Source organism: Microtus pennsylvanicus, chromosome 1, assembly GCF_037038515.1.
Source record: "Microtus pennsylvanicus isolate mMicPen1 chromosome 1, mMicPen1.hap1, whole genome shotgun sequence".
Lineage (NCBI taxonomy): Eukaryota > Metazoa > Chordata > Mammalia > Rodentia > Cricetidae > Microtus > Microtus pennsylvanicus.
The window spans coordinates 28,939,981-28,965,983 of NC_134579.1; the positions used below are offsets into that span (position 1 = coordinate 28,939,981).

The 26,003-nt window shown below is 49.2% G+C and overlaps 2 protein-coding genes across 3 annotated transcripts in view; one reads left to right on the top strand and one right to left on the bottom strand.

The window, feature by feature from the left end:
• Nucleotides 1-9,603: 9,603 nt before the first annotated feature.
• On the top strand, nt 9,604-20,622 carry Mrap (melanocortin 2 receptor accessory protein). Its single transcript, XM_075954349.1, has 3 exons — nt 9,604-10,104; nt 18,985-19,084; nt 20,101-20,622. Exons 1-3 carry the CDS (start codon nt 9,870-9,872, stop codon nt 20,297-20,299), a joined length of 534 nt encoding a protein of 177 aa, XP_075810464.1. The 5' UTR covers nt 9,604-9,869; the 3' UTR covers nt 20,300-20,622.
• A 1,512-nt stretch (nt 20,623-22,134) lies between these two features.
• The window catches only part of Urb1 (URB1 ribosome biogenesis factor), a 59,350-nt gene continuing 55,481 nt past the window's right edge, over nt 22,135-26,003 (bottom strand). The window contains exons 37-39 of one of the 2 annotated variants that reach the window (XM_075959500.1): nt 24,851-25,092; nt 23,637-24,236; nt 22,135-22,870 (exon numbers count right to left, since the gene is read on the bottom strand). In XM_075959500.1, the coding sequence (XP_075815615.1) occupies nt 22,692-22,870; nt 23,637-24,236; nt 24,851-25,092 (1,021 nt within the window). In that variant the 3' untranslated portion in view covers nt 22,135-22,691. Of the gene's footprint in view, nt 22,871-23,636; nt 24,237-24,850; nt 25,093-25,322; nt 25,453-26,003 lie in introns of those variants that run through there. The other variant, XM_075959508.1, reaches the window with a different exon arrangement.

The window sequence follows — 26,003 nt, forward strand, 5'->3', positions numbered from 1 at the left end:
TCCACAAGCTGGGAACACGCCAGGAAACTGTTTTTGCCCTCTCTAAATATGACTTTAACTTTTTGTTTGTTTTTTGAAGCTGTTGTGTTGTTCATGCTGCCCTGGAGTTCATTATGTGGCCCACCCACAGTGACCCTCCTGCTTCAGTCTCCCAAATGCTGGGATTACAGGCCATCCTTTGAGTGATTCTTCCCATATTAAATGTGTTATTCTTTTTTGAAAAATGCTGCAAGATCCCCGCGGCAGTAGGCAGCAGAAATGCTGTAGGTCCCAAATGGTGGTGGCGGGCCATGTGGTGGCAGGCAGCGGGCCCTGGAGCAGCCAGTCCCAGGCAGAGACGGCTGCTGGTCTCAGAGCAGTGGTGGAGGGCCATGTGGCAGCAGGCAGTGGGCCTCAGGCAGAGACGGCTGCTGGTCCCCGAGCAATGGCTGGTTCTGGGCAGGGAGACACATGATGGGCGGGCAGAAAACAGAAACATGGATAGACAGGACACGCAGGGTGAGGTTGAATGTTTACTCAGGGCGTTATGGAGGAGGAAGGGAGAAGGGGGGACAGAGAGAGAGGGAGAGAGAGAAGAGGAGAAAGAGACAGAGAAGGGGGAAGCAGAGAAGTGGGGAGAGAGGCAGAAGCAAAGCTGCCTCTCCAAGAGGAAGATGAAAAAGAGAACGAGCTCAGGCTGAAAGCTGAAGATCAGCCTGCCTCAGCGGATGGGGAGGGGAATGGGTATGGCTTGTCTCTTAAAGGGACCAAAACCATAACAAAATGATCAGTAACCCCCTGAGCTATTAATGAAGACCAAACAATGGAATATATGTGAGGATGCCATGCCTGTGTTAATTAGCTTCCAAGTAGAAGAAAAGTGCCTCAAAGAATATAGGGTTTTTCCACCCAGCGAATTATCTTTTTTTCCTACTGCTTTTTTAGAGTGGCCCTGCCCTACCCTGTCTGTGTTACCTGTGTTAGATGAGTAGTGGAGGTTGGGTAGTATCTTTGGAATTCAATGGACGATTGTTTGCCTCAGACTTAGGGATCCCATGGTCAATACTAAAAATATCCCAGTAAGTCGGTCCTTCATTCTCAGCAAATATATCTTGTAAGAAACACAGCTCTCACCTCAAAGTGGCTAAAAGAGTTTATTATGGAGCCAACTAGGAGTGGCCATGGCCCAAGAACTTGGATTCCATGTGCCAATGTGGCATCGGTTTCATCAAGTTTTAATAGTATGTGAGGGGCACAGAAAAGAAACCACCAAAATGGCCCATTTGACCATGAGAGAGGGTGGTTTTTATTGTAGTTAAGAAGGAGAAAATGCCCAGAGGCATCTGGAAGAGTTCCAGAGTAGAGAGAAAAAGATGCTGGCCATGGCCAGGGCTGTCTGCAAGAGAAGGGAGAATAACAGGAGAGAATTGTAGAGATGGTGAGATGGGGGAGGCGGAACCTCGTCATTAGAGAATGAACAGGTGTCTGGGGGAAGGGAAGCCTCTGAGCTGGGACAGGTCTGGGAATTTGAGGCAGAGGAGGGGATGAGAAGGACCAAGATGCTAGAGTTGGGGGTTTGAAGTGTATGACAGCTTCTTGTGAACAGGGACTCTAGGAACCAAAACCAGCATGGGGTCTGATATGCAACCACGGGCATTTGTCAATGGAGAGCTGTATGCTCCTTCTGCCAGAGAGGCAGGGGATGACTCAAGTTCCTGAGGAATGCTGGCTCTCGTTTAACTGCCAGAAATCATTCTGCGGTCCAGCCTGAGGTGGGCCAAGACCTGTTATTTCAGGATATATGCACTTCCCGAGACTTAAAAGTAAGGTAACAGAACAAAGAATACCACAAACCAACCAGCTTTTCAAATACACTGGAAGGTACGGCAGGCAATGGGAACCCTCTGCCGGAGACTGCAGTGCCATCTGAGCAATGGGAACCCTCTTCCAGAGACTGCAGTGCCATCTGAGCAATGGGAACCCTCTTCCAGAGACTGCAGTGCCATCTGAGCAATGGGAACCCTCTTCCAGAGACTGAAGTGCCATCTGAGCAATGGGAACCCTCTTCCAGAGACTCCAGTGCTATCTGAGCAATGGGAACCTTCTGCCAGAGACTCTAGTGCTATCTGGCCGTATTCTTAGCATTTGGGTTGGAAGCTAGGGATCTGTTTGTACATACAGGGTAGGGCAATAAATGACCCTCTAAGGGGACTAAAGATAACCCAAAATAATTGGGCTCTGAATTTAACGGCATTCCAACCGCTGCCCGTCATCAAAGTTCTGGTCCCTCAATTGGCCTTTGTGATCTCTGCCTCTTTCCAGGAATTTCCTTCAGAGTTCCAAGATCTCTGGTGGAGGCAGGAAATAGTATTCATCGCCAAACACTCTAGAACCCATGTTTTGCCAAACTCAATGGCGTGGGAGGGAAAGAGAAGGAAAGAGAGCTGGAGACAAAAAGAAGAAACTTCAAGAAGCAATGAATAGTTGAAGGCTTGAGCATTTTGCTGGAAGAATTGTGGATTGATTTTATTTACACTTATCTAAGGGGGACATGCAAATGTTGGAGGTCAGAGGACACCTACGAGTCTGTTCTTTTCTTCCTGGAGATTGATCTCAGGCTTGTTGCTGGGCACCTTCAACCTCTGAGTCACCTCACCACCCTGAATTATGGATTCGCAAAAGTGCGCCGCCGGCAGCTGAGGAAAATGAGAAATTAATAACTGTTGATTACAATCACGCTGATTTTAATTGCGCGCGCTTCCTAACACTTGCACACCAGAATGACAATAAGGTGTGATTGCAGGTCCCCAGAGGCGGTAGCTGACTTCTCTGGTAGGCAGGTTTGATTGTGGTCGCATTCAAAGACCATTTAGATGTGCATTGTGGGTGGGATCCAAATGGTACCCAAGGCTGCCTTCCCTGACCAACTGGCACCAGGAGAATGAAACACTATGTCCTCAGCTCCCAAGGACCTCTGTCACCATAAAGAGCCCTTCTTAGGGGATACAACCCACTGGAGGATAATCGGGGGGTGGAAGACTGGGGAGCACAATATTTATATCAGTGTTCCAGGTGGAAATCAGGACTATGTCTCACCTTCTTAAAAGTCCTCAGGACGTCCTTTAAATAGGGTTTCTTCTCTCTTCTATTTGATGAGTGGAATCACGATTTCCCAGTCCTCAACCAATCCTTGTTCCTCGTGAAGGTTAAAAACAAACAGGGAGAGCATGTGGTTTTCCGCAAAACCGCAATACGATGGGGCTGAACAACCCACACGTCTTAATTGATGCTTCTCGTTCTACTGATGAAAAAGGCTGGCAGAGATTTATGAGAGCCTGGACTGAGCACACCCCTCCCCTTCTAGAGAAGCTGCTCCCTTTCTCTGGGGAAAAGAACAGTGTAACCATCCACATCTCGAGATATTAAACGGGAAGAAACGACACTAGCAGTCAAGGCCTCGGAGGCTTTTGTTAGAGTAAGTAAGCCATCAGTATCTCAGAGTTGTCCTTTGTAGGAGATTAGCTTCCGCTAATGCCCAGAGGTGGGAGGAGTTAATATGTAAATATGTTTAATATGATCTTTTTAAAATCTAGAATGCTGTCACACCAATTGGTTCACCTTATCAGCTGGTAAACCATTAGACAGAAGCCGAATTTTCAAACTAATCTAATCAAATTGTGCTCAGTTGGCAATGAAGGAAGGAGAGCAAGAGGGTGGAGAGGTAAAAAAAAATCTCCAGCTCCTCAGCCTAAAACACCTACACGGGGACGTGAAGCCCTCCCCTCCCTCTACCTGACCTGCTAAATTCAGCACAGACACTTAGTTACATACAGAGACTTGATAACTTTTAGAAAAGTCCAAGAGTTCCTGAAAACCTCTTCTTCAACCCTGAGTCCCCATCCCTGCGCCCAAATCTTGCTGGTATATGCTAAAAGTTGGGGTGCCTTATGGCACGGGCAAACTTCTGGAGAAATGAGTGTAGGCCATGAGACACCCCGACTCTTAGGGTGTACCCAAGGAAAACCACAAGATTTCAGGTCATACACACACAGCTGGTAACCATGTCATACTTTAGAGATAAATGGAACTCATAACGCTAATTTCTTGGGACTGGGAAAATGGGTCGGTCAGCAAAGTGCTTGCCATGCAAGAATGAGGAACCAAGTTCAAGCCTCATAACTCACATTTATAAAAACAACAACAAAACAAACAAAAACCAGGCAGCACTAAATGCACACGGTTCTGGGGGCTGAACTAAGAGGCTCCTCGTGTTTGCAAGGCATGCAACAGTTTACCCATGGAGTTGTTTCCCAAACAGATAGCTGCTCGGCCATCAGATTCCCAGTCACACAACATGGCTTTTAAGTCATGTTTCTTACAGAAAGGTTTTAAAAGGAGCCAAGCATTTCCAGCTTCATTAAAATCAAGTTATTAACATTGGTAAAATGCTATTCATGAATCAAATATAAATTATTCTGGACTCCCTCAGATTTTCCACTGATGTCCTTGTCTCCTTCCCTAAGATCCAACCCAGAATGCCACGGTGCAGTGAGGCGTCTGTCTCCTTCATCTATCCCAGTCTCTAGCACATCTTTAGCTTCCTCTCGTCTTCCCGGCTCAGACTCTTCTAACGGAGACCAAGAAGTCACTTTGTTGGACACCCTTGATTTAGCTTTGCCTAATGTCTGAGTCAGAGTTACTGGGGTCACACGTTTAGCAAGAGCACCACAGAGGGAGGCGATGTGTCCCTCGGGGCACATGGCAGGGACACAGCCATCACTGCCTGTCAGTAGTTTGAGATGCAGCACCTGGAGGTTTCTGGTGGTTGTTCTCCTCTGTGTAAACAGTATTGCTTTATATTGTTATTCAAGTTAGTGATTAACAATTTGGAGAACCTTGTTAAATTAGGCAAACAGGCGAATTTGACCTCCATCTTTACGGGCCCACCAGAGTCTTGCTCTCCGATAGATGATCTTGTTGACAGGTGACGATTTTCCATTTCAGTTTGATTCTTTTTCTCAGTCAAGGATTTGACCGATGCTATTGTTTTTAACTGTGAGTGAGAGACCGAACCTAGAGCCTGGGTACTGGTGAGCAAGCTCTGTCTCTACCATTGAGCTACGTATGCCTCGAACAATATAAACAGATGGGGAGTAACCATGGCTTTTCACCCTCGAAGACTCCTCTACCCCATGCCCACTTAAATACTCTCCTATGCCAAGCTCCGGCCCCTGACTCCTAAATCCAATTAAACTTTTGTTTTCTGCTTGAGTTCACACTGGTTTATGTTGTGATGATGTGGGATGCACCCAGGAAAGACATCTATAACTACAAATCCCACCCATGACATTCCCTTCTCTCGGTGTTGTTTACCCCCTTGTTTCTGTGGCTTTCTGGGCCTCTCTGGTGCCTCTGAATAGTTGTTTTATTATATCTTATTGCTATTTTGTAATTATTACCTGGAGACCCATTGGTAGGATACGTGCTACTACACACACACAAAAAAAACCCCTCACACGAACACACACACACATAGCATAATTAATAAAAACTCAGAGACAGAAATTGGGATTCAACCTAAAGGTCAGAAAAGCAAAACAGCCAGCCACTGGTTCTCACCTTGACCTCAGTCTGAAATGGCGATCCTGCCTCTGGAGTCTCAGAATAAGCCTATGAGTGAGAGCTGTCTCCTCCCGTCATATATTCCTCTCTAGGGCTGGGATTAAAGGCGTGCACCACTACTGCCCAGTTTCTATGGCACTGCGATTAAAGGTGTTTGTTACCACTGTAACACTGTAAGGCTGATCAGTGCATCTGTTTTACTCTCTGAACTTTAGGCAAGCTTTATTTATTAAAATACAAATGAAATATATCACTACACACACACACACATACATACATACATATATATATATATATACACACATACCTGATTGGGGTTTTAGTTTAGTACTTTCATATTTAAACAACTTAGAATGGTTGACAGTTACAGAATTTTTGCAGCTTTTTAAAAATTTATAGAACAAGTTTAATCTGACTGATATTATCAATAAATTCTGACAACAGGTACATCATAGTCGTTGTCTTACATATTTTACAAAGCACCCAGGGATGTTAAGACAAGTAAAGGAATGGATTAAAAACTCAGCAGAAGCTGCCCGGACTGGATTAGGTAAAAGGACTGAAAGAACTGAGGATGTAAAGAAACGGCAACACGGTCATTTCACCAGTCACCTCATGCTGTGTAAGACAGCACCCCAAGATTAGAGACCTGAAATAGCCATTTGGGTTTGGGAGACAGCCCTATTGGTAAATTGTGCTTGCCCTGGAAACATGAGGACCTGAGTTCAAGCCCCAGAGCCGAGATATGATGGGCGGTGCACACGTGTACTCGCAACACTAGGGAGGTAGATACAGGCGCTCCCGGACCACTGGTCAGACAGTGAGATCCGGTCAGTGGAAAATCAGGCAGATGGCTCTTGAGGAATGATACTTGATTGTCCTTGTCCTTGGGCACACACCACACACACACAACACACAGAGGAAGGGGTAAGAAGAGACAGAAGGGGGGGGGGAGAGAGAGAGAGAGAGAGAGAGAGAGAGAGAGAGAGAGAGAGAGAGAGAGAGAGAGAGAGAGAGCAGAGGAGGTATATTATATTACCACTCACTCACGCTACTGGGGTTTGCCTGGCTCCTGACCGTGCAAGCTCACCCTGGTCCCCAGGAGGCCAGGCCCTGCTGCTGGGGCTGCAGAAGAACGAGTGTGAGTGTGTCCTAACGCTACAACCCTTCACTACAGCTCCTCATGCTGTGCTGACCTCCACCCATAAATTATTTTGCTGCTCCTTCATAACTAGAATATTGCTAGTTATGAATCGTAATGTAGATATCTGATACGTGACCCCCAAGGGCGTCTTGACCCACATTGAGAACTCCTGTCTTAAGACCTTGGCCTGGAACTTGCACAATGTCTTTGTGTTTTGTTTTGTTTTCAGTGCTGGGAACTGAATGGGCCCAAGGCCCTGTAGCTGCTCTGCATTGTGCTCTGCCACTGAGTCACAGCCTAGGTCAACATAGCCTCTTAGATGCTGTATCAACCAATTACTCAAAGTCAAACCAAGTCACAAGGGCAGCTCACGTCCAAGGGCTCGTGGGAAAGGGAATTATGCAGTATCTCTATAACACTACCTAGGAACAAAAAGGGGCGATTTCTTCATGCACTATGCTCACGACGTCAGAGATCAAAGGCATTATGCTGGGCTGCATTACGTGATCGCACATATATATGGGTCTTATTTGAGATTTCTGTGTGACAGGGTGAAAGAGTGGCAAACCAACTTCCTTGATCCATTGCTGGGCTTTTATGCTAAAGAGGCGGCATGGAGACTCGCGATTGTCAGAGGATCCAATCACAAGTTAATGAGAACTGGAACTCAGCCCACACCTTAACCTCTCACCTTGAACTTGAGACCAGCAACCAGGACCTAGTGATTTAATGTTTCACATATGTACCCCAGAACTTCGAGACCCATCCAGGAGGATGGGGTGCAGGAGGTGATGGGGTTGTGCATGGAGAAGGCCAGGAAGCTACCTACCTCTGCCCAGCACCTCAAAACAGAGGGAAACCCCAAATAAACCCCTTTGTTTCCTATGCTTATAGCTCCAGCCTTAGAGGACTCGCAGCTAACATCACCCATGGCTCTCCTCCAGGTCATGCCTCTGGCATGTGCTAACAGTTGCCTACATTTTGGTTCAAAATTTGGAGACCACTCTCGTCTGTCTTTGGTGAGCTAGCACACTGCCCTTGACTTGTTCCTAGACAGAGGGTGATGTTTTGATGTCAGAGAGCTGAAAAGCCCATCCTTAAAGCCTACCAATGTCACTGTGTTTTGAAATGTGGCCTCTAATGACTTATGAAGCTAGACCACACATGCACAGGCCACTCATCACTCCATTGCCCCTCCCTCCCATCGCTCCTTCCCTCCATCTCCTCTCCCTCCATCACCCCTTCCCTCCATCCCCCTTCCCTCCATTGCCCCTCCCTCCATTCCCCTTCCCTCCATCCCCCTTCCCTCCATCCCCCCTTCCCTCCATCCCCCTTCCCTCCATCACCCCTCCCTCCATCACCCCTTCCCTCCATCCCCCTTCCCTCCATCCCCCCTCCCTCCATCACCCCTTCCCTCCCATTGCCCCTTCCCTCCATCACCCCTTCCCTCCATCACCCCTTCCCTCCATCACCCCTTCCCTCCATCACCCCTTCCCTCCATCCCCATTCCCTCCATCACCCCTCCCTCCATCACCCCTTCCCTCCATCACCTCTTCCCTCCCATTGCCCCTTCCCTCCATCACCCCTCCCTCCATCACCCCTTCCCTCCCATTGCCCCTTCCCTCCATCACCCCTTCCCTCCATCACCATTCCCTACATCACCCTTCCCTCCATCACCCTTCCCTCCATCACCCCTTCCCTCCCATTGCCCCTTCCCTCCATCGCCCCTCCCTCCATCCCCCTTCCCTCCATCACCCCTTCCCTCCCGTCCCCCCTTCCCTCCCATCATCTTTTCCCCTATCTCAGAGCAGCCTGCTTCTTTACACCATAAAAGTCCCTACCCCCATCCTCAGGTTACAAAATTGAGACTTGAGTCTTCTGTGTCCTCCATCTTTGCCTTACAAAAAGATTCTCTACTGTAAAAACCACTTTCAGTGACAGTCACACTCTAGTGTACAAATCAGGCCTGGATCAGTAGTGACAGCTTCTGTCAGGTTATACCGGAGTCCTGGGAACCAGGGGAGGGGAGGGGCTTGTTAAACCCGAACTGAGGTGACAATCTGGGGTTTGGGATTAAAGCTGAAGTAGGGAGAGGCAGGTGACTGTGGGACTGGCCCATTCCCTGAGGGCTCTTCAACCTTGGGCAGTTACTGTCAGAACCGCACTCAATTATAAGACAGTGTCTATAGACCACAGGAACTCGCCTGCTATAAAAACTTACACTTCTGCTGAGAGGTGAGACACAAGTTACCCCTTGCTTTTCTAAGACTGCCACTTTGCTTTGGAAATCCAAGCGCGACCCCCTCCTTCGAGCCCACTGAGGACCTCCCAGATCTCCCAGCAGAGTATCTGCTGTGGCATGGTCTGGGGTGTATCTGTTGATACCCACCAATAGAGACCGGAGTCAACACTTAGAAAACAAGCAGGACAGACAGACAGATCCAGGATTGGTGCAGAACTTCCAAAGGCAAAATTCCAAAGTGCTTCATGCATTGGCTGCTCCTTCCAGTATCCCCCATATTCTTTCAGGAGAGCGTCTAGGGACCACATGAACGAGTGGGTGCGTAACTTAGGGTGGGCCCCACAGACACTCGGCATCCCTTAAGAGCTGTGTAGACTCCTGTAGGATGCTGAAGCAGATACACCGCTTCTCGGGGGGGGGGGGGAGGCGTTCAGCCAAGTAGAGGGATTTACTGCCTTAGCTGACTGGTTGTGCACATGACAGATGTTGCAAGTACAGGGCCTGCCTTCAGAATCCAAGCCAGAGGTCTACTGGTTGCCTAATAATACCAAGAACTGGCAGGCTTTAATAACACCAAGAACAGCCTCAGTCTAAGTCAAGGGCACTGGCTGGCTTTCCTGCAGCTTGATTGACTTTTCATGTATTGCAGGGAAAATGGTGTCTCTGTCCTGCTCCGTGAGTCATTTTCTGCTTCTGGCATCTGAGTTCTTGCCTACTTCCCAGTCCTTCCACGGAGAGGCAAGCCAGAGCTGAATGGGAAGCCGTGTCTCTAGCAGTCGGCTTTTCTTGCTTTGGAGTTTTTTTCTAGGAGGGGCAGGATCCAGAGGCCATCTATGGGAACAGCCTCCTGACCTTCCAGCAAAGCTATGATAAGCAGGCCCCATGTCTGGAGACCCACAGACGAGCCTGGGTGGTTCTGACAGAAATGAGTTAAGCAATGTTGTCCCTGGGGCCCACAGCCTAGCTCCGGATGTGAGCCTCTGGCGGACACTGGCCTCCATAGCCACAGTCATGGCCAACAGGACCAATGCCTCTGTCCCGTACACCAGCTATGAATATTACCTGGATTACTTGGACCTCATTCCTGTGGACGAGAAGAAGCTGAAAGCCAACAAGCGTAAGTCAGAACCTGGGAAGGCAGCCAGACAGAGGCTGGGCACGAATGAGACGCTCTAGGCTTTGTCTTCACTTACTAGCTCCAGAAGGCTCACCCGGCAGCAATAATACTGCACACACAGACAGGAATGAGCCAAGCGCGGGACTCACAGTGCACCTGTAACTTTCAGGCATAAGTTTATGAATGAACTTGCTATAAACTAAGCTGAATGGTCTTTTTACAAAACACATATATTTATTTAGGGGGTGGGATGCCACAGGGCATCTGTGAAGGTTAGTGGGCAGCTTGGAGAAGGTGTTCTTTCTCCACCACATGTGTGCCTAGCATGGAAATACAGGTGTCAGGTTTGGTGGGGAGCAACTTTAACCCTCTGAGGTATCTTGCTAGCCCAGCAGAATGTTCTTTTAAGATAAATGCACGTGTGCACACACAGCACACACACAAACTTTCATGCTTTACTTTTCCATTCATTTATTAGTGTATATTAATTGTACAAAATAATGGATTTTATTATAATAGCTTCATATGTGTAGATAGTTTAATTCTTTTGGTCTTGCTCCTTCGAGATGGCATCTTATTATATAGCTTTGACTCAGTTGGTACTTACTATATAGCACAGGCTTTTCTTAAACTCACAGAAATCCTCCTGCCTCAGTCACCCGAGGGCTAGGACTACAGGTGTGCATTGCTATGGTCAGCTATGGACTTTGGTCATATTCAGCCCCCTATTACCCTCGTTCATCCCCAATTCCTCCCCCTGACTCCCCTTTCCCCAAATAGTTGTCCCTCCTATTTCTATGCCCTTTTTCCTCTCACCCTGCCATGTTGGGGTTGAAGCAATAGCCCCCACCACTTCGCTACACCCCAGCCCCCCCCCCACTTCTCTTTTGAAGGTCTATTTCTTGATGGAGTTGCATTTGTTTGGGGCTCCAGTAAGCTAGGTGAGTTTCTTCAAACTGCAGAGTTCAGTTTTCTTGGCTGTCCATATTTAAATCTGGGAGATGCATTCCCCCACCTCTAAGATGTAAGTCCTACTCTCTGCTAAACTGACCACAGCTGCCCAGCATTGCTGCTCTCAGGGACAAGCATGCGTTAACATTCACTTCTCGTCTGCTTATTCATCTCTTGAGCAACTTGGCGCTTTGTGGATGTTCTTCCCTGATCGGTCCAGCTCCTCAGCCAAGGCTAAAGGTCAGCTGACGCGATGAGCAGAAAGGCACAACCCTGGAGCAGTGCGTTTGGCTGGGGACCTGCCTCTGCCTGCTCCATTAGATGTCTTGGGTTCTGGGGCTATGTCCCACTGTGTAAATGGAATGTCTCAAAGGAATGGAATGATGCCATATGGAAAGGAGATGGCTGGTTACAGACCAGCTCCAAACACATAAATGCTAGGGTTTAAGACAGAAAGGACGAGCCAGGCAGAGCTCCTGGACAGTCTGTTAGAAAAGCCTGTAACTTGCAGCATTGAAATGCAGGTGCCCGTCCATGTTTCCTGAGGATTTTCCTTGTTCCCAACACTACAGGAAGCCCTCCGTGGGGACAGGAGGTTGGCTGTGTGTTGCCTGATGCAAGACTGAGAACTGTGACGTTCAGGGCAGGTTTTTGCACACGTGACTCACCATGAAGAAGACTTAGAGGGAGAGAGTGGCGGGGCTGGAAAACACACCTCCTTGTAAATATTGCCACGAGTTCTGAACCTGAGGAGCCGTGTTGATCTGGACAAAAAGGAGGTTTGTCTTCAGAAAGGCTTTGTAAAACTGAACACTATGCAGATGCAAAGCAGAGAGATTTTCTGACACTGGAACTTTCTGAGGGTGGAGGATGTCCCACTCGGCCACCACCTGCTCTGTAAGGCTGCTCTGCTGTTTTGGGTGGGAGGAATCTTGGCCATCTTAGAGTCTGCAAGCTTGGCCTTGCCTGATGGCCCAAGTTCAATCCCTGGGACCCAGGCAGTAAGAAGAGAGAGCTGACCCTACAGGACCCATGCGGTAGGAACTGACCCTATAGGACCCATGCAGTAGGAAGAGAGAGCTGACCCTACAGGACCCATGCAATAGGAAGAGAGAGCTGACCCTACAGGACCCATGCAGTAGGAACCGACCCTATAGGACCCATGCGGTAGGAACTGACCCTACAGGACCCATGCGGTAGGAACTGACCCTACAGGACCCATGCAGTAGGAAGAGAGAACTGACCCTACAGGACCCATGCGATAGGAAGAGAGAGCTGACCCTACAGACTGTCCTCTGACCTCCACACACATGCTGTGCTGCGCCACACAATACATATATGTGGTAAAGAACATATTAATTTACAGGCTGAGGAGGGAGCTCAGCATTTAAAGCAAAGGCATGAGGACCAAAGGTTAGATCCCCTGCACCCACATACAAACTGGGGATGGTAGCCCGATCTATAATCCCAGGACTCGTACGGCAGGATGGAAGGCAGAGAAAGGAAAAATCCGGGAATACTCATGGGCTAGCTAGCCTGGGGTACACATGAGCAAAGAGACTTGTATCAGATATGGTAGACGGCAAGGACCAAGTCATCTGAGCTCCACATGTGTGCCATGGCACATGCAGTCACGGACACACAGTGTTCATTTGCACTTGAGGTGCCCTGGTTTCTTAGGAGGCTTGTTCTAACTATATTACAAAGGATAATAGATAACAAGTTTTACCCCAAGTCACCGCTGTTGCCTCAGCAGAAAGGAAATCAGCACTGAGCAGAAGGCAGTGGGCTGCCACATACAGCGACAGGTCACAATCTGGCGTGATCCTGTTACAGGCTCTTTACAAGGGCATTAGCCTTGTAGTTTTCAATGCTGCTCAGGTTCACGGAGATGTGTCAACACAGTAGAATATGCAGACAGGCTTTTGAAGAATCCCTCGAAGTTGGAGGGTTTGATTTTGTATCCATCCCCCTCTTGGATGCCAAGCTAAGAAAACCAATCCTATATTCCAGTCTTACAGAGACAAACAAATTATTCTGGTAAGATGGGTCTCCAATGGCTGGTTAGTGTTCCCATCCAGAGAGCAGTGAACTGGGTGGCCCTCCCTCGAGGACAGCTAGCTTCAGGGCTCTCTACAGCCATGGTCCACATGTCTCCTCTTTAATTAAGTATTAAGAAGAGTTTGTCACGGTACAAACCGACCTCTGCCGATGCCTGCCTCTGTCTATTCACCTGCTGCTCCCAGAGCTCAGGGAAGGGGAGCAGAAACACACCATTAATCAATCTCTTCTGAAAACAGCAGGGGACTCAATGAACACATCAAACAAAGGGCTGCATATAACTCCCTTCTCGCCTGGGGAATGTCCACTTCAGACTTTACCCATGATTTCAGTGTCTTCAGCAAATGGCCCACCCAGGCACTTGACATAAATCCTGAAGATGACATTTAAAGAAAGATGTCACAATGTTTGTTTTGGAACAAACTTTCATTAGATGTCCTTGTGGGGCACAATACTTGAAAGATTCTGTTCCCGGACCCTTTGACTGGAAATGGACTTTAGACTGACGTGCGAGTTTTCTGGGTGACTTGCTTCTGGGCACTAGTTAGAGGAGGGCGGTGGATATTTGATTAACAGATACACTTCGGGAAAATATCTCTCTCCATGGAGGAATGAGAGTTTGCATTTGGATTTGTCCTTGCTGTTGTTCTGGTATGTTCCATGAGAAAGCCATGGTAAGGATCATTGATGGCAACTCACAGGAGAGCGGACACAGCATGGGGTGATGGCTTCTTACACACGAACCTGCAGGAGCCCCATGAAATCCTCAGGCACCAACGACTTGGGGCTCACTCCTCTATCTTTTCCGAGACACATCACTCAGCTCCACGCTCCAGGTTTCACCCATGACCTTGCAATCCACAGCTGAGCAGAAAAACGGAGTAAGGGAATAAAGAAGGATGCAAGCTTCAGGAAGTCCAGCTGTGGCTAGAGGAAGACCGCAGGACCAGTTCTTCTCATTCCCACTAGACAGAACTAGCTGAATAGGAGGCTGGGAGATGTAGTTTTTATCCCAGACAGCCACGAGCCCAGATGAACCAGGTAGAGAACAGACCCCAGGACTGATAACTAACACTCTCACTAGTGACCTTTGTTCTGACCCCACTTCAGCAAGGTCAGAGGACACTGTGACACCGCATCACCTGCATGAAACTCCCCACGGCAACAAGGATCTTAGTGTTCACTGAACAAGAAATCACGCCAGGGAATTATCCTAATACATTTATTTTATTTAATTGTCCAACTTAATTGGCACTATTGCACACAAACAAATATAGAAGTAAGAAAATAAGATTTAGAGATGTGGGCTGGAGAGATGGCTCAGTGGTTAAGAGCATTGCCTGCTCTTCCAAAGGTCCTGAGTTCAATTCCCAGCAACCACATGGTGGCTCACAACCATCTGTAATAAGGTCTGGTGCCCTCTTCTGGCCTTCGGCATACACACAGATAGACTATTGTATACATAATAAATAATAAATAAATAAATAAAAAAGATTTAGAGATGTAAGAAAATGTCACATTGACCAAGGTCATAAGGAGAAAATGAAAGGGTCAGAATGTGAACATAAAACCAATCTGCCTGGGCTTTTACCACTTTGTTATTCCCAAGCAAGAAAAACACATAAGCAACAAGCACAGCAATACCCGAGGCTGAATTCCTATAGAACCCTAGGGTGCTGGGGATGTCGGACAACACCAGAGCTGAAGCACCTTCTCTCAGGGGCTTAGTCAGCTCCTAAGATCACCGCCAAAGGCCCAGTCAATGCCCGAGAAGCTGCTGAGAAGTAACAGAACCTCTGAGAGGCGGGGCCTAGTGGATGGAAGGTGAGGTCATTGGCTGCATGTCCTTGATGAGAAGCCTGGGGTCCTGGACTCTTTTTGCTCCCCAGCTGCCGTGGTGTGACCATCACCTGCTCTGCACCACGGGCCCCAAGGGGACACACTGAGCAAACACAGTCTGTCTCTAAAACCATGACCAAAGAAACCGTGCCCTTTTAAAGTTGCGTGTGTCAGGGATCTTGTGTGTGTCACTGCATTGTGCAACTGACACACTCGAGGTTAGTGAGGAGCCCTAAGATGTAAGGCGGAGCCCATTCATGCTTGCTGGAATTTGTCTTTTAACAAGCAGGGTCTTGCTATGTTGGCCAGGCTGCTCCTGACTTCTCAACTCCAGCCATTCTCCTGCCTTGGACCCTCAATAGCCAGGACTACACCATGTAATGCTGCACATGGCTCAGACCCTGGTAAACCCTGTTGGGGTTTGCTTCTTCACAGTCCATAGTGTGAACTGGGGAAGGAAGGAGAGGAAAAGAAGGGCAGAGGAGAGAAGGGAAGGAGGGGTTGGAGGGGTGGGGCAGAAAGGAAGGGAAAGAGGGAGGGAAGAGAAAAGAATGGGCAGGAAGTCAGGGAGAAGAAGCTGAGGGTTCTCCATGAATGAACTGGCTTCGTTCTCAGTCCAGCCAGGGGTTCTGTGTAAAAACAAATCTGTGGGTGTGAGAATCTTTCAGACGCTGGGATGACGGTTCTTGCCTTTAGAACAAAATGTTCCCTGTGAGCACTCAAGATGAACTCTTAACAGTAGAGGAAGAAATTATTTTTCTTGGCTTTCTTTTTTCAAAAGAACACAATGTAGCAGTAGCATAGAAACTGAGCAATGGCTCCTCATCCTGTTTTTGTCTGACAAAATTCAAATTTCACTTATCCATAGGCAGTAGGTTCCAGGCAAGGGGCCACCTCATTTCCTGCTCAGAATCAGGGATGATGACCAGGGCTTGTTTGCGAAGTGCCTGCAGCTGTCTCCTCTGAACTTATGAGGACCTGTGTGCTATGGACCTCACATTTTAATCGTTTTTATAAAGAGGAAAAAGGAGCATTAATATCTACAGAAATTACCCATCCAGAAGAAAATCCCCAACTAAAGTTTCAGAAAGCACAAGATCACGCGTGGACAATCACAAAATAAACTGAACTCTCTGAGAATATGGGTATGCCATGCTGAGAAAGCCAGGGTACTTTTGAAGGGATGTTATAAAACTAACCACTGTGGATAAGGGGAAGGTTTTTATTGTAGATATGAGCGAGAACAGTCAGAAGCATCCAGGAGAGTCCAGGGCAGAGAAAGTAGACTGAACACGGCCGGCAGACCGGATGTGGCAAGGGCTGTCTGCGAGAGGGAGACCAGGGAACAGAGAACAGTGAGCAGGAGCAGTACAGAGAACCTGGTGAGAAGAGCTGACTATAAACAGAATGAGTGGCTGGGGGGGGGGAGGGAAGCCAGGAGCTGGAGGAGGTCTGGGGAGGATGAGACAGGGGCTAGGGTGCCTGAATGGACTTTGAAATGTGTACCAGGTACTTGTGATGCTGAGGGAGCCAGGAGGTCAGCATGAGCTTTGAAATGCTGATAGGCGCCACAGGCAGAGGTAAGTCGGAAATGACTCCCTTGGCAGGTGGGAACTATCTTCACAAGTTTCTGAGGAATGCTGGCTTTTACCTAACTGCCAGAAATCAAGGTTGAGCTCATTTCTGGATATCTGGACTGCCTTTTGGGGTTTGGAGAATTGGAGTTTCCTTTGGATTTGACATGTTTCAGCTTAGTATATCCATTATGACCTCATTTTCCACTTCCCAGGAACCCAGAGGTCCCCTTAAAGTGCTTAATGTTTCTTAGCTTGGGGCAGAAAGGCGAGAAGATGCAAAAGCTAGCGTGGGTCTTTGTTGTCCTTGCCTCCCTGGAGTGTAAATGCTGTAAGGACTGAGATTACAATGCTCCTTTCAGGCATTGCATCTTTCCCGTGTGTGTGTGTGTGTGTGTGTGTGTGTGTGTGTGTGTGTGTGTGTGTGTGTGTACGCGCACACACATGCAAGCATGTAACAGTCTAGTGTGCAAGTGTGCATATTATCTATATAACCAGAGTTCAGTGTTGGGTGTCTTTCCCCAATTGCTTGCCACCTAATTTGAAATAGGGTCACTCATTGACCCTGAAGCTCAGCAGCTCAGCAGTTGGCCTGGCTGGCCAGCTAGCTATCTTGGGGACCCACCTGTCTTCACCCCTAATTTCCAGCAGCGGGGTTACAGATGAGCACCTGGTTTTTCCACGCATACTTCAGGTCCTCATGCCTGTACAGGAGGCTCTCTAACAGCTGAGGCCTCTCCTCTACCCTCAGCCTCATTTTTGACATTAACTGTTCAGGCCCAAGGTTGTCCACTTTTGCAAATTTTGGTTGTTTTTGTTTCATTTATTTATTAATTTTAAATCTGTCAGGGTCATAGGAAAACAGCTTACACTTCAAATATGGCCAGTGCTATATATCAACAGACTGAAATTATCTGAAATAAAAATTGGGTTCATACTAAAAGTGGACAGACCTCTCTCTTGTCTTATTCCCCAGAACACAGCAGCTGCTTATACACAGCCATGCTGAACTGGGCCTTCAGATTCTTCTGGATAATTTAAAGCTGACGCAATCTTGTGCACGCTCTATGCACGTACCATGTAGGCTTTCATACTGGACATGAGCATCTAAGGAGGTTGGTACCCTCTGAGGGGGGCCTTGAAATGGCCGGAGAGTCTGAAAAGCAGGGATGCCATAACAGTCAGAGCCCTGCTTCATCTGCATCACATCCCTCACAGCACAGTTGTTTCTTCTCTCATTCGTCTGTGCAACTCTCATAAGTATCTTCGGTTTCCCTTTGCGCTAGCTCACAGTTGCGCAGCGTGGCAATCCATACTAATGGAAGCTTGGGTTACAGTCTGTCTTAGTTAGGGGTTCTATTGCTGTGGTGAGACACCACGACCACAGACTGGCGCTTACAGGTTCAGGAGTTTAGTCCGTCATCACCATGTCAGGAAGCATGGTGGCGTGCAGGGAGACAAGGTGCTAGAGGAGCCGAGAGTTCTACATCTGGAACTGCAGAGGCAGCAGGAAGACAGAGTGACACTGGGCCTGGCTTGAGCTTTTGAAACCTCAAGGCCCCACCCCCAGTGACACACTTCCTCCAAGAAGGCCACACCTACTCTAATAACATATCTAATAGTGCTACTTGATATGGGATGTCTCTCTGAATGCTGTAAATATGTTTTATAACCATTGGTTAATAAAGAAGTTGATTTAGCCAATAGCCAGGCATAACAGAGCCAGACAGGAAATCCAAACAGAGACACAGGGAGAAAAAAAAGGGTGGAGTCAGGGAGATGCCAGCAATTGCCAGAGAAGCAAGATGTGAACAGCATGGCCACATGACAATATACAGATTAATAGAAAGGGGTTAATTTAATATGCAAAAGCTAGTTAGTAATAAGCCTGAGCCATTGGCCAAACAGTTTGTAATTAATAGTAAGCCTCAAAGTGGGTATTTGGGAACTGGCAGGTGGGAGAGAAACCTCTAGCTACAGCTACTTCCTGTGAGCCTGTGGGGGCCCTTTTCATTCAAACTTCCATACTATCTTCAACAGGCTCTTTGTCACACATTGAGGGGCGTATAGATTCCCTCAGCTTGGGCAACTTATCCTGAGGCTACCCTACTGGGGCTGTCACCAAGGCTCAGAGAGGGTCCTTGTCACACAGAGCTGCACACAATGAGAAAAGGAAGTTATAAAATCACTACTCAGGATTCTTCCTCCAAGCATCAGGGTGGGCAGAGAAAGCTTGTGGGAGTCCCAAGGTTCTATTTAGTTTGCCATCAGCTGACATCACCCTAAACTGAGAAAAGCCACTGGCACATTTCCCTCTTTCTAAGGTTGTTACTGGAGACCCTCCCAGCCAATACCGTCGAGGCACTGGCTCTCTAATGCCCGGTTCTCTCCTGACTTCTTGCTGAGGCCCAGTCTGCTGTTAGGCTGACACAGTTCATTTTGTTCCTTCCTATAGATTCCATTGTCATTGCCTTTTGGGTGAGCCTGGTGACTTTCGTGGTGCTCCTCTTCCTAATTCTGCTCTACATGTCCTGGTCAGGCTCCCCGCAGATGAGGTAAGCAGGGAGGTGGGAGCTCGGGCAAATGCAGATGTTAAAGGACAGTAGTGTAGGGCATGCGCGCACATCTGCACGAAGGGACAGCGCCCATCCGTGCTAACCACGGCCTCACCACGACAACCTGCAGGTGTTAACCGATACTGGTGTAGGGCATCTGCATGCATCCACACGATGGAACAGCGCCCATCCGTGCTAACCACGGCCTCACCATGACACTCTATGCACAGAGCAGTGGTTCCACAAGATTGTGGGTACGGCCTGTTGGGATCCACTTCTTAGCAGTTAAGAGCACTTGTTGATCTTCCAGAGGACCAAGCTGGGTTCCCAGCACTCACAATGGGCAGTTTACAGCTGCCTGATACCCAACTCCAGGACGACGACATCCTCTTTGGGCCTCTTTGCACAGCACAGACTTACTCTGACACACACAGAAAGACAATTACTTTTAGAAATCTAGAAGGGCCCCCAAGGCTGTGTGAGGATCCTTCCCTCCCCTGCAGAGAAGGGCTTCAGCACCCCAGCAGCTTCCCCTCCCGCATCCTCGTTTTGTAGCTTTGTAGCCACACGGAGAATGGTTCTCCAGCTTAGCTAGTCCCTGGCCCCTGCTCACCCTGATGCCACTTAGGAGGCAGAATCTTCCCATTTGGGGAATAAAATCCAGTACAGGCAGGAAGCAGGGGCTAAGGTTGATGCCAGACACTCATGGTCACTGTCCCCAGTACCCTGAGGGCCTGGAAATCCAGAAGACAGACTTCTTAGCTAAAGACACACTTAGTGTGGCCATAGGAGCTGACTCGGATCCGTGTCTGGATTAAAGGCCAGTAGGCTCCCGTGTAAGAAGAGATGAACACAGAAGCAAGGACTGCCACTGAAGGAGGGACTCAAGGCCTGACTCCCAACAAAGCTGACTTCCCCAGGCACAGGGCAGGCGCAGAGGGACAGGGGAGGCCTCCAACTAACAACTATTCTCTAGCCAGTCCCTTTGATGCTTTCCTCGTTTGCTCTGTCCATAGACACAGTCCCCAGCCCCACCAAATATGCCCGTGGAATCACAGCCTCCACCTCCCCTTCTGCCTCCGGAGGGCCTCCCCGCAGACAACAGAGGGACCAGGAAGCAGAACTGGCTCTGATCAATGGTTACAGCACGAGAGTCCCTCCGCCTCACCCCCTGCGCCTCTGGCTCTCCCCTGGGACCCCCAGAGCATTAGCTGACCTCAGGAACTAACACAGCGGTGTAATGATGAGCAGCCTGGAGACAAACTTCTCAACTGTAGAGCTGATGCCAGGGAGCCAGTCAAAGTGAACTGGTAACTCAAACCAACATGGACAGCTACGTCTTTTTAAGGCCATTTACAATGCAGCAAGAAATGGACTAGGTCAAAACTAAGTCTACAAAGAAGACCATCACACACATGTTAATAATCTAGCTAAGATGGAGAAGCTGCCCCAGACATAGTTATGCTGTTGTTGAATATGCTTAATCTGCTTGCTGCTTACATTTGCTTCGGGATGAGTAGGAAAATAAAACATGAGTATTACCCCTTGCTTTGCCTCTGTCATTCCTTCTGCCTGAGCACACGTGGTACATGAGAAGATGCTGGGAAGTCTGCAGACCTCCCGCGTGCCCTCCCAGGCCAGCTCTGCTGGGTCACACTTTCCCTTCCCCACAGTCTTTCGAGACAGAGCCCACAGAGCTTGTGAGAAGCAGGGCCTGCATCCAGGAGCCAGCCAGCCTCCAGCACTGTCCCAGAATGCTGAGTTCTCAAAGCAAGCAAATGGCCTCCGGGCTTCCCATTCTAGCTGCTGCTTTAAGGACTGAAAACAACCAGGTCTCTAGTACCAACGGCCCTGCCTGAAGAGAGAGAGCACAAGGCAGGCCCAGAAAGCTGGCAAGTGTTCCCGCTAGCACAGTTGGGAGTCGGTAGGTTTTCTTTTTAAACAACGGCTTTCCCTTTCCACCACCGTGTTCAGGCTGACTGGGGTGGGGTGATGATAAAACCACGAAGAGCAAATCCCTTCTGTAAAATGGTACCATCTTTGCAAAAGGCCTACCTACTGAACATCACTCCTGGCACACTTTAACCATCCCCAGACTCCCTCCATTCGGGCCAATGGGAAAGTGAGGTCACAGTACAGAGGCAGTTCTGCGACCACAGACGCGGACCGTGGCTCTAGAAGGCTGGCTGTCCTACTCCATGCCAGGTGCGAAGACCATGCAGGACCCACTCGCGTCCACAGCGTGAGGGGTCAGGCATGCTCACACCAGACTGGGGAGGGAGAGAAGGAGAGCTGCTGAGCTCACAGGCTGCTCTAAATCATGGCAGTATCTCTACAGGCACTGGCCACAGGCTGTGCCAGAAGAGGGGAAGGAAGGGACATGACCCCTGACCTCTCACCATGTCCTACCCAGGGTCAAGAGAGAGGAGGCTGATGCAATCAGACCGCACGCATGCTCACCTCACAGGAGTAATCACACCCCACCTAGTCACCGGGACCATGAGCCCAGGGGATGCTGAAGACTGGAGCTTGTGCCGGACTGGGGAAACTTGCTGGGGTCTGGTGGCCACTTCTTTGGGTTCAGAAGCCTGGCCTATCGGGACATGTTCCAGATCCTGTCTTTCCAGCCACTGTCCTTCTGTGTGCCACTCAGAGGTACCCTAAGCAGGAGAGTGTCAATAAACCGCAACCTACAGGCACTTTCCACCTCAGTGCCCTGGGGCTTCCCGTCTGTGCCCGCAATTGAAGGTGAGCGGCTGTCCGTACACGAGCCTGTCTGTGGAGCAAGACGACACACACAGAAGTGCAAACACTGAAGTCAAAACCAGCACCACACACAGCACACCAGACACCAAGTCACCAGCTCACAAACGGCAGCTCAAACACAAGGGACCAGCACATTTCATCTGCAAAATGCGTGAAACTTCACACTGACCTCTACCGGAAACAACACCTAGTAAGAGTGAGCCATAACAGTTAAATTACGACATTAAAATGTAGGCCTCTCAGTTAAAAATTGTTTGTAAAGTGAAAGCAAAATACAAAGTGACTCACAAAAATTGCTATTTATTATCAAAACATTATAAACTCAAAATCTTCTTTGAAATATAACTTAAAAAAATAGACTGTCTTCCCAAAGTAGAGGTGAAGGCATTTTACCTTAGGGGCACAGTGTACCATATTTAAATCAACAGCAAACACAGACAGGAGCTCGCTCACTTGGTCACGGGAAGCACCCTATGCTGTCTCACAGAGACAACTGTACACATCTGCCATGTGCATCCAAAGACACGGGCTTTCAAGTTTCAGCTCCAACACCGTGAACCCATCCTGGACCTACGAGTACCACCCAGGAGTGTCCTCTGCCAGGAGGGTGGCAGCCATCTGAACGCTCTGTGAGCTCATGGCCTGGTAGTGCCCAGCTACTACAACTGTGGCTGTAAGGTCAGCACCTGAGCCTCTTGTTGGTCAGCTAATTCAGTCCCCGTAACCTTTCTTTCTGGAAGTAGTTGAATGTATCAGTTCACGCCTCCTGGAAACCTTGGCCTAGACTTTCTGGAAGCTGCTGGGGAGCTAGTCTGCTGGGGAGCTGGTCAGCAGGGGTGAGTCAAGCATCTGTGTGGGTGGAGGAGTCGATGTTCCTGCAGAGTGCAACAATGGCCTCCGCCTCACCATGTGGCTTTGCAGTCTCACGGGCCATTCTGACGTGAGCGAGGAAGGTGTCTGGCTGCTGGGCCCCCAGCCAGATGTCTTTAACATACAGAGACACCAGGAATACTGTGGGAGCTGGGGAGAGTTGGACAGGTCATTAGGATGTGCACTTGCTCAGATGGAAAGCAAACCACCCACCCATAGTGCACCAGGGCTTTGCACAGCTGCCAGATACACTACACCACAGCCTGCAGAAGCACAGGCGAGCATGTGAATAAAAATGAATTTCCTCTTGTGCTATCCTTCCTGATCATCTAGGTTTACTTTCTTCTGATGACTGTATATTGGCCTTAAAAAAGAAGCTACTCCAAGTCCCACCCCGGTCAGAGGCCTCATGGTCACGGCCATCACTGAGTTGGTTCACAGGCAGAAAGACTCTATTCCTGCTGCAGCTAGATGAGACCTGACAGGCCCCTCTGCTCTCAGGTGGGGTCACAGGCCAGCCTACTGGCTTTTCCCTCCCTCTGAAGGCGTCCATTCTCCCAGCTGGAGGACACAGCTGCCACTCCACCTCACAGCCAAAGCCAGAGCAGGCCACTCATCCACTCCCTCTTGTGTCTGGATGCCACACACAAACGTGGGTCTATGTGTGTGGTCACTATGCAACACCAGTCCTCTGCTCTGTAGGATGGGGTGTCCCTCAGGTTCTGGGGGTGCCTGTTGTCATAAACATGACTGCCACTAAGGAGGAAGACCGGCTCTCCCTTGACTTCCACTCTGTAACGCCCAGTCTCGGGGAGGACTAAAACTCAGAGCACCAAGCTGAGGAGCTTCCTACTTTCTAGCCCACCCTCTCCCACCCCACGTATTTCTCTAGCTCTGACAAAAGAGTCCACATTACCTCGTTTGGCTTCATCCTTTTCGTCCAGACAATCAAGGCACAGGGCTTCCACCACTGGATGGAAAGGGCTATCTATCCGGCCCCGGGCCGCCAACAGCTGCAGCATGATAGTGTTAAACTTGCAGGCCACATCCTGCGCAGGCTCTGCTAGGCCCTGGACACTGCAGTGGCGATTATACAGCCTAAAGATGCCACTCGTCACAGCACTGTCCCTGAGAAGGTCAGCTACCACCACTGAGTGTGGCAAAATGTAGCTCTCGAGCCAGTCAAGGAGTCTTGTGGCCTCGGCCCTGCTGAGGGGGCACTCAGCCAATGACCGCAGCACCCAGTTGGCCACCAAAGAAGCAGCAGCTTGAGTAGAGTCCGGTGCTTTACTCCCAGGGGCAGCCTGGCCCACAGACTCCTGAGTGGGTCCCGGGACGGGGACAACTGGCCCCCAGTGAGTCAGTGTGGCCCTCAGGAGGTCCTTGCATGTCGCCAAACTAGATGCTTCCAGCTCAGGCTCGGCAGCCTCCTCCACTTCTCCATGCCTCTTCCTTCGGCCTCGTGGGCCTCTGGCACGGGCAGCTGTCATAGGCTTGTTCTTATCCTTGAGCATTTCTGTTAAAGACAGAGAGGAAAAAAGTGAGGGTGGGGTTGCCACATCCATACAGAGTGAGTGAGTGAGAGAGAGAGAGAGAGAGAGAGAGAGAGAGAGAGAGAGAGAGAGAGGCACTGAATAGGCTGCCCTTTCCCCCAATCTGCTCTTCTGACTTCAGAGCAGTGAACAAGGGAATAGCCACTCCTGGGCGCTCCTTCCCAGCTGGCTCCTCAGCACTCACACCACTGCCTGGGTCTTCTCCATCCCCAATGCTCCAGCACAGCGGTGCTGAAGTGAGCGGTTCAGGAGGCCCTGATCTTGTGGGCGAAGGCACTAGTACATTCATGCTATAGGGAGATGTGGAAACACTGGAAGTAGGTCACTGGCAGTGGACCCTTGAAGGGTGTGTCTGATCCCAGATCCTTTATCTTCTTGGGCATTTTGTCACAGTAACATGGAGCTAACACACTTGGGCACTGCCTTATCTAAAGGCAAAAAGGCCACCAGGCATTGGGGAATAACTCAAACCCAGGTCCTCCCTTCCGCCTCTGTGCCCCACTGCTCTGGAGCCGTGGCTAGGGAGGGGCATGTTGGTGGACTCAGGCAGCAAAGGGCAGGAAGGAGGAGAACTTACTCATCAGGTCCTTGACTTGGTGCTGCTCAATGACGGCTTTCAGGGCTCCTTGGAGCTTCATGTCTCTTTCAATGAGGCTCCACTTATGCAAGAGGACCAGGACATCTTTGGTGGAAAGCGTCACCTTGTTCACGGTCAATCGACCCAAATTCTTGAAGGTCTTTAGGATGGTGGCCCGATAACTCAGCACAGACTCAAGTGTCCAAAAGAAGTTGATCAGCTGGGCAGAGGCCAAGGTGGGCCTGTTTGGAAGTCAATATTACAGACTGAGCAAAAGTCGACCCTGTCCTGACTAGCCCAGGAAGGTCAGGTCAAACAATTACACTTTTTTTTTAAAGGCCAAACCAATGTGTGCTCAGGACACAGAAGAGGAAAAGTGAGAGAGGCACTCAAGACATCTGGAATCTGAATTCTCTGCTGGAGGAAGAGAAACCTCTTTAGAAAGCCAAGCAGGAAGACGGAGGGGCAGGGCCGGGGAGTGACATAGCTCTGAAGGACGCCGACTCCTCTGCAGCTCAGGCTCTCGTCAGCATCACCACACGGGCAAAGCCTGTGATGCTCAGTGGAGGGAAGAGAGCCTTCTCGTCTTCTAATGTCACCTGCTACACACAAGGTTGAATGCCAACAGTTATCAGTAGTCGGGCAGCAATGTGCCAGACAACCCCAAAATACAAGATACGGTTGTCCAGCAGAGTCTTAATTTAATTTGGGGCAACATGAAACCAATTGTCCTGTTCTTATTTAAAAAAATAAAAATAAAAAGCCTCCAATTCTGAGCCCCATTCTACCCCACTGACACACGTCAGCTCCCAGAGCTGACGGGACGGATAAGCTGGAGGTCCACACACATGTGCATCTCTGGAGGCTGGAGAGGTGGTGGAGATGGCTTATAGGTGCCCGGGCTAAGACTAAGGTCACAGAAACACGCTCTTCTGTGGAACCTCATTTGTTTAAGCACGCTGTGTATGTGTGTGTGTGTGTAACACAGATACAGATGTTTTTCCTGCAAAAAGTGCTCTAGCATGATGCACTGTGGGTTCTAAGTCTGCTAAGCTTTCAGGGCCTCCATGAGAACCTTGGAGACGGAGATGAAAATAAAGATAGAGCTATAATAGATGTCCTGATGCTGGCACAGCACTCTGGCCCACACCAC